This window comes from Spinacia oleracea, chromosome 4, assembly GCF_020520425.1.
Source record: "Spinacia oleracea cultivar Varoflay chromosome 4, BTI_SOV_V1, whole genome shotgun sequence".
NCBI lineage: Eukaryota > Viridiplantae > Streptophyta > Magnoliopsida > Caryophyllales > Amaranthaceae > Spinacia > Spinacia oleracea.
In genome coordinates, this window is record NC_079490.1 from 154,478,243 (window position 1) to 154,493,793 (window position 15,551).

General features: G+C 34.7%; 2 protein-coding genes across 5 annotated transcripts; one reads left to right on the forward strand and one right to left on the reverse strand.

The window, feature by feature from the left end:
• The first annotated feature begins 872 nt into the window (after positions 1-872).
• Positions 873-14,325, forward strand: LOC110784678 (protein FAR1-RELATED SEQUENCE 5). 4 transcript variants are annotated; one of them, XR_008919954.1, is made up of 7 exons: positions 873-2,080; positions 2,737-4,600; positions 4,764-4,904; positions 7,401-12,954; positions 13,475-13,734; positions 13,815-13,920; positions 14,044-14,325. XR_008919954.1 is itself a non-coding variant. In XM_056827726.1 (5 exons), the coding sequence occupies exons 2-5, from the start codon at positions 12,530-12,532 to the stop codon at positions 14,170-14,172; spliced, it is 801 nt and encodes a 266-aa protein (XP_056683704.1). In that variant the 5' UTR covers positions 9,461-11,397; positions 11,863-12,529; the 3' UTR covers positions 14,173-14,325. The 4 variants fall into 4 exon arrangements, 2 of the variants coding, with proteins under 2 accessions (XP_056683704.1, XP_056683703.1); XR_008919955.1 differs by having other exon boundaries at positions 882-2,080; positions 7,401-11,397; positions 13,475-13,920; XM_056827726.1 differs by lacking the exons at positions 873-2,080; positions 2,737-4,600; positions 4,764-4,904 and having other exon boundaries at positions 9,461-11,397; positions 11,863-12,954; positions 13,475-13,615.
• LOC110784677 (uncharacterized) lies at positions 4,966-7,516 on the reverse strand. Its single transcript, XM_021989133.2, has 5 exons — positions 7,381-7,516; positions 7,128-7,277; positions 6,431-7,042; positions 6,010-6,153; positions 4,966-5,915 (listed from the first exon to the last, which is right to left on the reverse strand). The coding sequence occupies exons 3-5, from the start codon at positions 6,974-6,976 to the stop codon at positions 5,892-5,894; spliced, it is 714 nt and encodes a 237-aa protein (XP_021844825.2). The 5' UTR covers positions 6,977-7,042; positions 7,128-7,277; positions 7,381-7,516; the 3' UTR covers positions 4,966-5,891.
• Positions 14,326-15,551: the final 1,226 nt, after the last annotated feature.

Below are 15,551 nucleotides of genomic sequence, written 5' to 3' on the forward strand. Positions count from 1 at the left end.
AATTGCTTTTGAATTGAGAAATCGAGAAACGAGAATTTCTGGATTGAATTTACCGATTTAAATTGCCAATTGAAATTGCTGGATTGCTGGTTCGATTTTACCTGCGAATTTGTTCGAACACCGGTGAATTTGTTCGAATACCGGCGAATTTGTTCGAACACCGGCGAATTTGTTCGAGCGGCAGCGAGTGGCGGCGAGAAGTGACCACCGCGAGAAGGAACTACAACGAGCAGCAGCGGCGATTGAATTGTTGTGATCGGCGGCGATTGAATTGTTGTGACCGGCGGCGGAGAGAGGCGGCGGAGAGAGAGGAGAGACGAGCAGCGGCGGCGAGAGGCGAGATGAAATGGTCGGATGTCGCCAGATGTTGGTGGTGGCTACGAGCAGCAATCGAAGAGAGAAGAGAGAGAAAGTTGTGAGAAGTGGAGAGAGAGAAAATGCCGACGAGGAAGAAGAAGGGGGAGTCTGCAGATGAAATTACGAATATGCCCTTACTATTCTATCAAATTTGGGCGGTTAGATTTGATTTCATCATACGGTCTAGAGAGTGTTCTTACCGTAAGAAGTGTTCTTACGAGAGCCTTTCTCTCTCTCTATATATATATACATATATATATAGGGGAGTTTTTTGAAAAGCATTTAGAGCGTCCACGTAGGATTTTCACGTCATCGCATATAACTAACTAATAATTTAGGTTTATTAAAAAAAAAAAATAATAATATTAGTCTTGACATTATTAAATTTTCATTGGAGACCACTTAATGATAAGATGGTAGATAATATAATAAAGATAGATTCCAACAAAAATTATCCTACTTTCTTCAACATTTTGTATATATATATACATATAAGTTTTGATAGGAGCCATCAAAAACTCACAAAAACTCACGGGTGATAGTATTCAATTTTCTTCAATTAATATATGGAGGCTCTGCGGCTCTGCCCCAACCCTTAAATAGGGAGGCTCACGGGAAGCTCACATGTGATGGTATTGTTACGTAGTATTCTTTAAAGTCGATGGCGGAGTATTACGCAGATAGGTTGCACAAGAAAAAGTTTCAAGGAGGGCAAAAGGGAAGGGAAAAAATGGGCAGTTACACAATTGAACTCCTACCCTAGCTGATTATGGATTACACATTAATCCTCGCTCTAAACATTGGGGCACTGAACATTTAATGAAAAGCTATCGTGTTTATATTTTTTTATCATACGATTATGGAGTAGTTTTTTTCTTTTTTGTGTGTTTAATAATGGTCTGTACATTGTTTTTCCAGGTTTTAGTATGGGATCAGCTATGAAAGGTACAAACACGAATCTCATACACTTCATGCCTCAAAAGGTGTACAAGGCCAGCAGTTATTGTAATAAAAGGAAAGTAGTGTAAGAGGCAGTTACGTATAGATCATCAACTATATCAATGCTTACAATTCATTAATTTAAGTAAGAAAGGATGAGTGTAAAAGAAGGATTCTTGGGCTATGATTTACCATTCCCTCAATCACTGCAGAATCACTTAAATTGATGATTAGCTGCTTAAAGATATCTTTACTGCTTTGCAATTCATCAGAGTTAGTAGCTCCAACAATTCTAGTGTCTTGGATATTGCTTGGTGATACTGCATGATAGACTCGAGATTGAGATAACATTCTTCTACCATATCTAATGTCGTGAGAGACACTGATAATTTATTTTTATGCTGACTCAAACAAACATGCATGGCATTTGGCATTTATAATTTATTTTTATGCTAATTACAATTTATTATGGGTGATGTATCAACAAACCTTTCGACCAAGTTTTATAAACCTACGGTGTAATATTTAGTGGTAGGCCAATGAAAATCTTTAACCTTTAAAAAGTGGGAGTGAAGCTACTGTATCTTATCTACAGTACAACGAAACGATTCGTTTTACAAGTTACAGAGTACAATACATTTTATTTTTTTCTCCCCCACTTCCCACTACACTCTTCTCTCTCCTCGAATCCTCTCCATCTATGGAAGAGTGATGCTTGATCATTTATGGATTGAAGCAACTACTATTATTTTCTCTTCCTTTTCATAGAATGATTAATGTTCTGGTAATTTTTCTCTTTATTTTGCTCTCAATTGTCAATTTCTAGGTTTTTTTGTGCCTTTCCCCGTGTTTTTTCTCCTTTCTGGTTGACATTTATATCTTTGATGTAAATATTTTCTCTGGGATCAGGTTATTGTGTACTTTTTTTGGTTGATTTGAGTAATTACTGATTTTATTTTTTGCAAATAGCCTGATTTGTCAAATTCATTATTATTTTCTCTTCTTATAATCAGGTTATTGTGAGGTTAATTTGTTTGATATAATTAGTTGTCGATTTTTTTTTTGTGAATGGTACGATTGGCATTAAGTTACGATCTTTTAGTAGTTTTTTAGGTTGCTTGAGAATGAATCGGGGTTTTTAATGTGGATTTGTAGCTGATTGATGGATTCGATTTCAAGTTAGGTGATATTCTACCTGACTGAGATTTTGTAGAGTTATAATTGTTGAGAATTTTTGTACAACATGGAACATATTAGTGTTTGGGGGGAGAGTAATTAACCGATAGTACTTATTAAATTTAGGGGCATTTTGGCAAAATCATCTGTTAGAAGTTGCTTATTTATTCGACTTCTATTAATTCAACCAAAATGATGGTTGATCTATCATTCCTTGCATTAATACCAAATATATTGTTCCTACCTGTATCTGTTGGATTTCAGCAAAGATATCTCACGATGAAGCTAGTGGGGACTCTGGTGGTACTGGCGGAGCATATACGCAAGCTATTAGAGATGGTGCAGATGTGATTGACAGCCCAGTTCAAATGTCAAATGATGGCGTACGTTTATGTTTGAGCACCGTCAATCTCTTGAATAACACAGTAGCCACACAATTCACGACTCTTATGTCAACAGTTGATGATAATGATCACCCAACTCATGGATTATTCACATTTAGTTTGAACTGGACTGATATTCAAGGCTTAACTTGTAAGTGGGATTTTCTACAAATTGTTGCATTTATGTACTATATACATCGTACTTGACTTTGAATTATTAGTGTTTGGATGCTACAGGATTATGATTATAGCGAGCTCTATCAGTGATCTCTCTATTCTCTTAGGATAAAATACTCTCCTTTGTAGTTCAAAAAAAAACTAACAATGGCCTTATTTTAAGTCGAAGTTGAGTATAGCTTTATGAATAATGCCAATGCATACAAAAAGTTCATATTTTTTTTAATTAAGCACCCTATTGTTGGCTTAAGTGGCAAACCCAACTTTTGATTGTCATTGTTGCTTTATTTAGGAATTTCATTGCTACATGTAATGAAAATAATATTAGAATTTAGTGATACTTTTGAAAAATCTAGGATCAAACCAAGAGATTGTAGCAGTCAATCAATATTCTTAATGTTTTTATGCAAGATCTTGTTGTTTGTATCATACTACATAGTCCATTACTTTAGTGAACTACTGAGGCAAATCACAGGACTATATGTTGCTATTTCAAGCATAAATTTGATTTGTCACATACCCATAGAACTTTATTTTGCATATTACTTGTTTATTGAGCTATTAAAAAGTCACTGGTTTAGTAGAAAAATGATGCTTTCAAAGATTGTGATTTTATCGTTTGTGGAGCGCTGACATTGGACTTGAATGCGGTTTTAATTCCTAATTTTAACATTAATGGTTCTGATTGAGTATAAAAAGGTTGTAATTTGAGGTTATCTGATTGAATGTGAGTCTTCTGTGATGGGGTTATTTAGGGTTCTAACTCCAAGTTAATTTAATTGAGTTTAATTGGGGAATTAGTATTATTAGCTTATTGTTTGCTCTATTAGCTCATTGATTATATATTTTTTTTAAATAAAAAACTACTGATTAATGCTGGAGTTGTTGCTTTTTACCAAAATGATGTATATATTCTTTGCACAAACACCTAAATGTGTTTTATCTAGGGGATAATTATTGTTAGTGCCTATGAACTTATATATACTTCTATTTCAAGCATTCTAATGAAGACATTATTATCCCATTATTGTACATGACAACACTAATGTCTTTAGTTGCTCGCATGTAGTTGTGGTGAATTTTGGCTTCCAAGGCCCGAAGGTGTTAATATAATGCATTCTCTTTTTTCTGTTTGAAAATGTACCAACCGTAAAAGTGAGCATTCTTTATAGCACCAATAGAAAAATGTAAGAGGATGTGAGGTAGGTTGTAGTAAAGACTGGAAATCTAGAAAGACTACAAGAAAGATCAATCCTTCGCTGCTGCCTAAAGTAACATACGAGAGATCATAGGTGTATACATTTTAATGGCATTGATTCCTACTATCCTTTTCTTGGTGTTATAGGCCCTGTCTCGTGTACTACCACATTTCATATTGTCACACTTGAGCATTAGGTTGCCTTTTGTTAATTGTCTAAGACAAAATAATGATCATTTCTTGCATCCTGCACTGATAAGAGTTTCTATTTTGACAGTTTGGCTCTTATCTCTTATCACTTCATTCTGGCCCTCTTTTTACAAGGTTGCACATCCAATATTGTTTCTGCATCCTCATCTTAAATATTAGAGTATGTGCTATCTTTGTTCATTAGTTGCTTTCCACACTTTCTGGGTGCTTTTAATTCAGCTATAAGTAGGCATCCCTTTTGTTTAAATTCATATTTGAAATGGGTGATGTTACGCGTTTCCTGATAATTAGGTGTTCTGAATGGTCGTCAAACCTTCTTCCAGGGTTATTTACAGACACTATTTTCATGCGTCGATATACTCTTGTCATTCCTTAAAGTTAAGACCTTAGTCCTTCCAGCAGCCGAGGAGGCAGGAACTATCTGGACAGATCGTTTTGGTTTCACGAAAATGACAGTTGACCAGGTGAAACTTTCTGCATGTTTATGCATTTTCAGCATCATTCTTGTATTGTTTGACATTTAGGTAATAGTGCATATTTGTTCTGCAGATTTCTGACATGAAGATAAACTTGTGGTCATTGGTGTGGTTCCAGGGAACCTCTATGCTTTTAGTTGAAATTTCCCAATATTATTAGGAAACCCTTTTTGTTACAGCTCAAATAGCTAGGGTCTTGAATACAAATTATCGATCCAAAATCCGAAATCATATGAGATAAATTACTCTACCAACTGAATTAGATGAACTGAATCTGTATTGGTCTTATGCAGGTGCATCCTGAAGCTGCACCTTACAGAAAGTATGGATGTCCACTTTATGATGATCTATGCAAAATATTTACAAAGCCCATAGCTATGAAAATCTTCTATTCTGGCATAGGAGGCAGTCTAACATGTTTCTGTAACCTGTCTCTCGGATTAGACTCAATCAGCCTAATACACTAACATCTTGCATCATTAGCTGCCAACATCAACATCCTTAAATAAAAGATGCATTGCACATTATAAAGCTAGATTGATTATCACTATCATTAATGAGAATAATGATAAAAAGGTGATGCACAATCTGGAAACCAATGGCAACATCATCATAATGTACACATCCTAATATCATATACTACCATCATCCATCATTACGCTCCACAAAAGCAGTGAGCTTAACATAATTCCATACATCATAAGACGTAATTATTAAAGCTAGGCCAATTATCACTACCATTAATTCGCATAAAATGAGCAAACTCAATAGAATTAAATCGAAAATCCAAAACATAAACTGAAGATCAAAACCCTTACTAAATGAGAATGAAGGAGAGATAAAAGAGACAAATGGAAGCAGAGTGAACAAAATTCTCACCTCCGCCTAACCGCCCCGCAGCCGTCCTCCACCCTCGTCGCAGTCAATCTCAATTCTCCAGAAACCTCCGCCATAAAGCTTCCCTTTCCAAAGGTTTCAAAAATCGATGGTTCGAACAACCTGAAAGTAAGAAAATACAGTTTGATAATCAATATCACCTACGTCTCAATACCAATATACGAAGTAACTGGTTAAGGTTTTGCATTATTCTTACCTCGGCTACAACATAGCCACCTTCACAAGTATCCTTACCGATAGCGTAGTCTAGATCCGGCTGCTGCCACATTCCCAACCTTGCAAACTCTATATCCCATATTTGGACCTTATCACCTAGGTTCATTCGATCTAAATATGCAATCTGTAAGGGAAAAAACACATTTTAATTTTCCAACAATACTATACCCAAGTCATAAAGGCTTTGAGTAAACAAGATATAATTAAACCGTGAAAAGATAATTATGACAGTAGCATCATATGTATGTCATTATGATACTAAACATGATAATGATACCATATTGACCCTAATTAAGCATAAGTGTTACACAGCATCATATAAATCAAAACGATATTGTTTAATAAGCATTGATCCTTATTAAGGAATACAATAACTCATATGGAAACCATAACCAACTTACCATGAGTACCAAAGCACCACCTTTAACTCCTGCCTTGTTGCCTCCATTCTTGTGTTCAGACTTCATAACCTTCAGTACATAATGAGCCCAGTTCCATTTCAATGGGTTATCGAGTAGGTATCGCTGCTTCAACAACCAACACAATGATGGGCTGATATAGTTGTTCAATACCGCGCAAAACAGGCACCCAAACGAATATAGAATGAAATCCCTCAAAAACTTCTCTCTCTTAGATTTGTGCTTCTCCAATTTGTCTAAAACCGTTCCGTGACCTATCCCCCATTTGTTAGAATACTTAGACTTTATTTTGAGGTACTCAGTGTCTTTTGCACAAGGATCCTCAATTTCAAGTAAGTTGCTAGAGAATTGTAGACCAAATATCCGCCCAACCATTTCTTCGTCAATCTTGATCTCATAGTCGTCTCGGATCCGAAGTAATTGTGTATCAGGATCCCACCTGCCACTCAACCATGACAGAAAAAATCTGTCCACTTGAAGAAACTTCGGGTCCAATAGAGACTGAAACCCTGCTTCCCTCACCCACATTCTCTATATATTTAAGCCATTGATTACATCTACCACCCTATCTGGATAGATCCTCATGGTTGGGTACTGCATCAAATGATAATAATATTACGCATACATATTAAACAAATAGCAACAGATAAATTATTGTCAGAGACGTTGTTATGCTTACGGGTAGGCTTTTCTTCCACTCTGCGAGTGCTGGCCTTCCAAGCTTCACCTCGGGGTTCCTTTTTCGCTTCTTATTCCCCTTGCTTGACTGTCCCTCCTCAGTCCTTCTTCCCTCTGTGATATCAGTGCGTGATTTGGCCTCATCTTCTTCCTATCCCAACACAAATTCACACACCAATAGTTTGATAAATAAATTTTATCATCATTTTTTAATTAAAAGCATGGTGTTAGGCCAGTGGTTCAAGTATACTAACCACATTCTCTTGTGATACAGCTCGCTCGTTTGGTGGTGGTTTTTCATTTGACACTTGAATACTAACAACATTCTCTGATGTCTTTGTCTTTGATCCTGGAATCCCTTCGTGATGATCATTTCAAGCAGATTGGCCACATTCTTTGCAACGGATCCTTGAATCCCTTTGCCAGGAACTAGTTCATTTGGACATGCCACTTTCTCTATAACGGATGTCTTTGATCCTTGAATCCCTTTGTCAGTATCATTATTAGAGACCAATGATTGTTGATTGGTTACTCCTACGCTATTATCATTAGGGACTACTTCTAAAGGATTGGTTCCCGTTCCCTTATCATTATTATGGACAAATTCTTTCGAACTGGACACACTTTCTAGAACACCATCGTTAAGGATCGCTAAGTTTGGATTGGATACATTTGCATCATTCAATTCCTGCAAGCATACACATAAACAGGTAAATAGGAGTTGACACAATTGTCCAAAAAATGTATCCCAACCAAAAACGTCCAAAAAATGTAACTCAAACACCCGAACACATGAGAAGTTGAGTAAACAATTACAAGCCAATATTTTTAGGGACGGAGGGGGTACCTATCAACACTAATGAGACAACCAAAGCTTAAAAAATCGAAATTACAAGTGGGTTATCAAATGCGTTCTTCTTTCATTGAAAGTACCAATTTTAAACAGAGATCAAGTGAAACAGTATAGTAAAAAAATCGAAATTCAAAGCTCAATCCATTACCTTAGGTACTTTTGTGGATGTAGCGTCTTCTACAGTACTCAAGGGATTCGTACCCGATTGCATTTCCGTGACCTCTAAAGTTGTTTCCCTAATACACAGAACACCAAAAAATTAATTTACAAACCTATCTTTTAATTGAGTGAATCCCTCGGATGCATCAGTGTAACTGTACAAATTAAGTCCCATCAACATATAAATATACGAAATTATCAGGTTGCTAAACTTAATACAAGATCAAATACTACTTTTTCTTGATTCAAAATCAAAAATTTGGGAACAAAAATCATAATTCAGCCATAAAAACACTAAAAGAATGCAACAAAGTTTACCAAGGAACACATGCAGATGATGGTATGAACAAAAGGCGAGATGGTTTAAATTTTTCGAAATTATACAAAGTTAGAAATGACATTATGAGAACTACAAAACACGAATTCAAATGAGCATTCCACGAAATTTACCTCTCTGAAGCCGACTCCATGAGTTGCAGAGAAGTAGACCAGGGGAGAGGGAGGAGAAGGGAAGAATATGAACAGTTTATTTTCTTTTGCGCCTAGATAGACAAAAAGGGTAAGAATATGAGCAGTTGCTCATTTAACTTTTTACGTTTTTTTTTGTTGAATTTTACAAATAAATACTCGCTCCGTCCCGGAATACATGACCTATTTACCTTATCGGGCCGTCCCTTAATACTTGACCTGTTTCTAAAAATGGAAATATTCTAACAATATTATATTATTTCTCACTCCACCCCTATTAACCCACCTACCCCCTACTCCATACAAAAAATAATAAAAAATTCAACCCCTACTCTACCCCAACCCCACCTCTTAACCCACCTCCCACTAACTACATTAAAATAATACCCCACTATCAACCACTACCTATTAAATTAAATAAGTCAATTCAAGTCCCTTAAACTCTGTGCCGGTCAAACCGGGTCGAGTATTCCGGGACGGAGGTAGTATATTTAAAGATTGACTTGTCAAATCAAATGGACTAATTAATACTCCCTCCGTCCCGGAATACTCGAAACGGTATGACTTTTTTCACTATTCACATAATTCACTTTGACCTTATTTTATTTCAAGTATATGAAAAAAATTGTTAGTATATAATATATTGTTGGCTTTATCTTAATTTATATTTTCAAAATATTAATATTTTATAAGTTTTTATAATATGTAGTTAAAGATATTGGTGGTCAAAGTTGTACATTGGCAAGCGTGTTCAGTCAAAACGTTGCGAGTATTCCGGGACGGAGGGAGTACCAACTACTGAAAAATGATCTTTGATAATTATCCTTCCCTTCACCAAAACTTCTACGGAGTACAATTTATTAGAGTTCAATGTTATATACTCCCTCCGTCCCTTAATACTCACACCGCTTTTTTTCCGAGCCGTCCCTTAATACTTGCACCGCTTCTACAAATGGAAATTTTTACCAATATTATATTATTTCACACACTTACCTACTAACCCACTTACACCCCTACTTAGACCTGCCAAATAGGTCGGTCGGGTCGGGTTGTAAAAAATTATTTTCGGGTTCGGGTTGAATCGGGTCGGTCACTTTCGGGTTCGGGTTTACAAATGCTTGTTTATTATGCTTAAATTTTCTCATAATCTCATTTATTACTACAAATACAATGATTTTCAATCGGTCGGGTTCTAAACGGGTTCGGTCGGGTTTTGACCCATTACTTTTCGGGTTGCTCGAGTTCGGATAAAATCGGGTTACGGGTCACAAAATCTTGTTCAAGACCTAGTGTTTTCGGGTCGGGTTCGGGTCGATTTTCGGGTCGGGTCGATTTTTGACAGGTCTACTCCTACTCACTACAAAAAATCATTTAAAAATTCACACCCCCACTCAACACTACCCAACCCTTACATATTTCCTACTAACCATATTAAAAAAAATACCTCACTTTAACTAACACCCATTAAATTAATAAGTCAATTTAAGCATCTTAAACTCCGCACCGGTCAAACCGGTGCGAGTATTAGGGGACAGAGGGAGTACTCCGTATAAAATACCAATGTGATTAAGTAAAAGTTTTTATGTAAGAACAAGTTGGGTTTGGTCCCCACCACTCATATAAGGATAGAAATAGCATTCTTGTAACATATAAAATATATTTGGGGATCATTACATATTAAATTGTATTATTTATAGTAATTCTCGGATCATGGATAACCAACATACGAAGTACTTAAGTAATGCATCAATTAATAATCAAAGAAGAAAACTTTTGAAAAATGTTTTAGGGGTTTATTAGGACGGTACCCGATACTTCACTTGGGTCTGGATGTGGTCTCGAGGCTAGACGACGTGCCTTGTTCATGTCGTGGCTAGGCACTACACCCGTGTGCTTCATAGTTCAATTGAAAAAACCAAAGATTGAAAAAATGATCCTTGATAATTACATTTTCCTTCACCAATACTGCTACAGTTTATTAGAGACCAATACCATATATAAAGGATAAAGGACTTGTAAAATCAAATCCTATGTAATCATGACCACCTTTGAGTCTTTGACATTGCTTTGAAAAACATTTCCCAATACAAACACATAGAAAAATGATACGGAGTATTATTAATTTTTTTTGAAACCCAATACATTTCCCAATACAAACCCTCCTTATTTGTTTTTTTTTAATTCTTTTAAAACAGAAAATATATTTAGGGGTTATTACGTACTAAATTGTAAGTATTAACTCCCGTTTAAAATTGTAAAATAAAAAATAACTATGCAATAATTGGTTTATACACCCGGGTGCACAGTGAGCACTGTGCACCCCATGCAAAACGACGTAGGTTTAAACGTTTTTTTATATTTTAATTAAGTTGAAAAAAAAATTGCCCCTTTTTTTGTGGAAGATCTGCCGGGTAATTAGTTGGCCACTGCTTAGTTGGATACATTTTGGTAGAAGTTAAAAAATAAAGGAAGCTACGGTTATGAGGAGAGAATCTTGTATCCTAAATTCTAGGATAATATCCCACTTCATTAAAAATTATTATAGGATTTAGTTTACGATCTTGAACGTATTATTGATTTCTTAGTTGATAATTTTAACCGGCTTTAAAATAAAGTGTTAGATTTTTAAAGAAAATATTGAACTTGCAGCAGTCGAATAAAAAAAAAGTTGGTTTAACATTAATGGTGAATTCAGAATTTCGTGATGATACGGATTGTCGATTTCTCCATTTTTTTGAATCTACTCAAGATGATGGAACTCCAATTGACGAATTGGTTGTGGAAGGCAAAGGTAATTGCGAAACTTCGATTTTTTAATGTTATAATTTAGGATAATGTGTATTTTACGAGGTTGAAGATATATTCTTTTCATTATGATGCTTATTATTTATGTTATGATATTAATCTACATATTTTCAATGTTGGTAGTATAGATATAGATTACTATTCATAGAACATGTTGTATGGTTGTAAAGAACATGTTGTATGGTTGTACAGAACATGTTGTATGGTTGTAAAGAACATGTTGTATGGTTATAAAGAACATGTTGTATGGTTGTACAGAACAGATTGTGATAGGTTTTCCTTGTGTAAATAAAAGAACATTTTATTTGTGCGCGTTGAACATTGTGACAGGGTTTAGAGTTTAGGGTTTTAAATTAATTGGGTATAAGATTTGCGGAAAGAACATTCTATTTGTGTATTGAACATTATGTACGTAAAGACTGAACGATTATTGGTTTGAATATGTAATCAGGTTTTGTTGAGCCTAAAAGTTCTGATTTTCTTTTAAGGAAAGTGAAGTCTATTGAAGAAGATTATAGTTTGTATAATGATTATTCGTTTAAACATGGTTTTGGTACTCGGAAAGGGAAAACCAAAAAGAGGGCTGATAATGTTACAGTCAGGCAGAAGTTTTTCGTGTGTTCTTATGAAGGTTTTAAGAAGAAAAAAGGAATTGAACCCGAGGTATATCTAAAGAGAGATTTTTGTAGTGGATGCAAAGCTCATGTTCAATTTGATGTGGATAAAGAAACTGTTCTGTATATCCTGGTGAAGCATAATATGGAGCACAATCATAGTAGAGTTCCTGTTTCGAAGAGGCATTTAATAAGGTCTCATAGAAAGGTTAAGGAAGACCAACTTGTTATGCTTAGTAATTTTACGGAATCTGGTATTCCAATCGCGCTTGCGGTACGGGTAATGAGAAATGAGGCCGGTGGTGAGGCTAATCTTGGTTTTCTTGCAGAGGATGCTTATGTTGCTTTATCTGGTCAGAAAAAAAAATTAGACTTGAAGTTTGTGACACAAAACAACTTATCAAGTGGTTTAAGGAGACAAAAGCCCATGAAGTAGACTTTTACTATGATTTTGATCTTAACGATGAGGGCCATCTTGTATTGTTTTTCTTCCGGGATAATAGGATGAGGATTGACTATGATGCATTTGGTGATGTATTGGTACACGATACAACATATCGTACAAATAAATATGATATGATTTGTGGTCCATTTGTTGGGATGAACCACCACAAAAAAAATGTTATGTTTGGTATTGGGTTCATTTTGAATGAGAAATGGGAGTCTTTTCAATGGTTGTTTAACACATTTTTGAAGTCTATGGGAGGGAAGCATCCGGTTACTATAATGACAGATCAGTCTGCAGCTATGGCAAAAGCAATAAGGAAAGTGGTTCCGGACAGTAGACATCGATTATGCACTTGGCATATAGGTGAAAATTCCAATAAGCATCTTAAAGCTTTTAAAGCAATAGAAGGATTCAATAAGTTATTCGATACTGTTTTGAAGTATACTGATACCATCGCTGAATTTCAACATTATTGGGAAAGGTATTCTTTGATTTTGGAATTTATGTTCTATTATGTTGTCTATTATGTTCTTTGATTTAATAAAAATCAATAATTTATTCATCCATGTTTTAAGTATTAGTTAGGTGCGAATCGATCTATTTTTTAGTGGTCTCTTCTGTTAATATAAACACACTTGTAACAATAAGTACTTCTTTATTTGTTGTATTTAATAGTCTCTTCTTACTTTGATGTGCATGTATTTGTATGTATTATGCCTTATATTTTATAATTAACATTAAAAAATGAATCCACTTGTGACAAATTAGTTTTTTCATATTTACAAACACAAGATTCAATTAGCTTAAAAACGAAATATGGGGATGAAGGGTGGAAGAAAATGAAGTATTACCGAATTTTAACATCTAATTAGAAGTTGAGATTGTCTACATATTTTGAATATGTTATGTTCTTTACATTTATATTGGATGTTCTATATTGGTGCCTATATTGTTCTTTATATAATGTGTTTTTATATTATTAAATCAAATTTTGTTTACAGTATGGTGGAGAAGTATGATTGTGCAAAGAGCAAATGGCTTCAAAATTTGTACGTGATAAGAGAATTATGGTGTCCGGCGTATTCCAAAGATTGTTTTAGTGGTGGTATTCTATCTTCACAAAGAAGCGAAACAACGAATAGGTAAGTATCTAGAAGACTTCATAAAACTCATGGCCTATGTGACTTCTACAAGTGTTTCATCGAGGTGGTTGATGAGTGGAGGAGTAAAGAAAACAAAAATGATTATGATGGTATAACCGGTAATCGTCAGTTGGGTTTTGCAAATTGTGGCATAGTTAAACATGCGATGGAGATTTATACGATTAATATGTTTATCCAGTTTGAGCATATGCAACAAGTTGAAAGGGCAAAAGCTTAAGTCCTGGAAGAAAAAAACAGCAAAAGGTGTGGTTAAAATGAAAGCCAAAGCACATGAAGCAGTAAAGGTAATGTTATAAATGTTCTACGTATTTATACAATTTGTTCTATGTGAATATGATATATGTTCTACGATTTTATATTAAATGTTGTTCAACATATTATAGTACGTTCTTTTGTTAACTGTGCAGGACTACTTTGAAGTACCTGAAGGCAGCACCTTGGCACATCCATCTGAATCTCAAGGATCTTTGGAAGTTTATGAAGCTGATGATTATTTTGGAGTTAATGTTACACCTTTGGAAATTAGTTTCTTGTAATCTTGTGGGTTGTATACTTTTAAGAGTTTATTGCACTTTACTAAATTAATTTAGTCAAATACGTAGTTGATTACTAAATTATAGTTGATTAACATAGACCTTTATTGAGTATAGATGAGGTGACTTAATGTTAATGTTCAATTTCCAAGTTTACTTAATGTTCAATTTCATCAATTTCCTTTGATTTTGTTTAATTATTTGATGTGTATTTTTGTGATGATTGGATGATTTGGGATTTGTGTATTTATAGTCCATAGAACTGATAAATAAGAAAACTAGCGAGGTTTAAAATTTCATAATCCTTTTGTTGATATTGTTGTTTTTCTTTGAATTACAAACAAAAGCCTTAGTCCCTGTATAATTTGTTTGGGGACTGCTAAATTTCTCAAGTTATTCAGATTTCTCCATGTTCCTTATCCTCATATCTATAAGTTTATTGTTGATTACACATTAATAATATGGGTGCAACGAGCTATCTGGTTGAGAATGGGGTTAATCAGCAAGTATTTCAACAAGGTTTGCTGGAGTTTCTCAAAAATCCAAAGCTTCTAATAAAGCAGGTTCGACTGGAAAGAACAAGAAGTGACATTGTCTGTTCATAGTGAGCTAAATCCCAAAAAAATTGGGTAAACTCCAAAAGGAAATTAGGAATTGTTTTCACTGAAGCATTGCAGTAGATAATAAGTACGAAATCCAAAAAAAGACACAAAAAAGGTTTACAATAAGGTTTTACGAAATCCTATTTACAATTGTCAACCCCCCATTCCTTTGCTTTTCGACGCATATCATAAAGAAGTTTATTGGTAGTATGATCTACTAAATCGTAGCAGAAATTGATCCTCCATTTCTTCAAGGTATTAAACTGCAATTTCAAAGGTAAAAAAAAGATGTTATTCAAATATAATATTTACACATTACATTGGTAATGGAAGAACATACAATACAATTTCAAAGAACACCACATAATATTTCAAAGAACTTGTACTTACGTTATCTAGATCGAGACCACAATGATAATCTGACACTAAGCCCATGTATGTTTGCATGTGACGCATCACATATATACCACAATCGATGTTACTCTTATTGGATCTCCAAGGTATATCAACTATCCGAATCCTAAATTTTGGAACGTGTACATATGTTTTTATGCCCATCTCTCTAAGGAGAGATGAATATGCATTCAACTACAGAAGAAGAAAAAAAGCAGTGAGGATAACATACATATACTTCGTACAAGTTTCATCTGTCACGGTTGATTTTCAAGTGAACATAACATACATATAAATAGGGGTTTTTTCAATTATAAAGATGACTTACAAGTTTCTCTGGATTGTCATGATATCTATCGTTTATTGACACCCCATCCTCAAGAATCC

Excerpts from the sequence above, each read along its gene's own strand:
- LOC110784678 (XM_056827725.1), top strand. The coding sequence starts at position 12,530 with ATGAGGATTGACTATGATGCATTTGGTGATGTATTGGTACACGATACA. Across the intron at positions 13,616-13,814 it reads AGAAGCGAAACAACGAATAG|TTTGAGCATATGCAACAAGT; the intron begins GTAAGTATCTAG and ends ATGTTTATCCAG. Across the intron at positions 13,921-14,043 it reads AAGCACATGAAGCAGTAAAG|GACTACTTTGAAGTACCTGA; the intron begins GTAATGTTATAA and ends TTAACTGTGCAG.
- LOC110784677 (XM_021989133.2), bottom strand. The coding sequence starts at position 6,976 with ATGTGGGTGAGGGAAGCAGGGTTTCAGTCTCTATTGGACCCGAAGTTT. Across the intron at positions 6,154-6,430 it reads GTGGTGCTTTGGTACTCATG|ATTGCATATTTAGATCGAAT; the intron begins GTAAGTTGGTTA and ends TTTCCCTTACAG. Across the intron at positions 5,916-6,009 it reads GTGGCTATGTTGTAGCCGAG|GTTGTTCGAACCATCGATTT; the intron begins GTAAGAATAATG and ends TCTTACTTTCAG.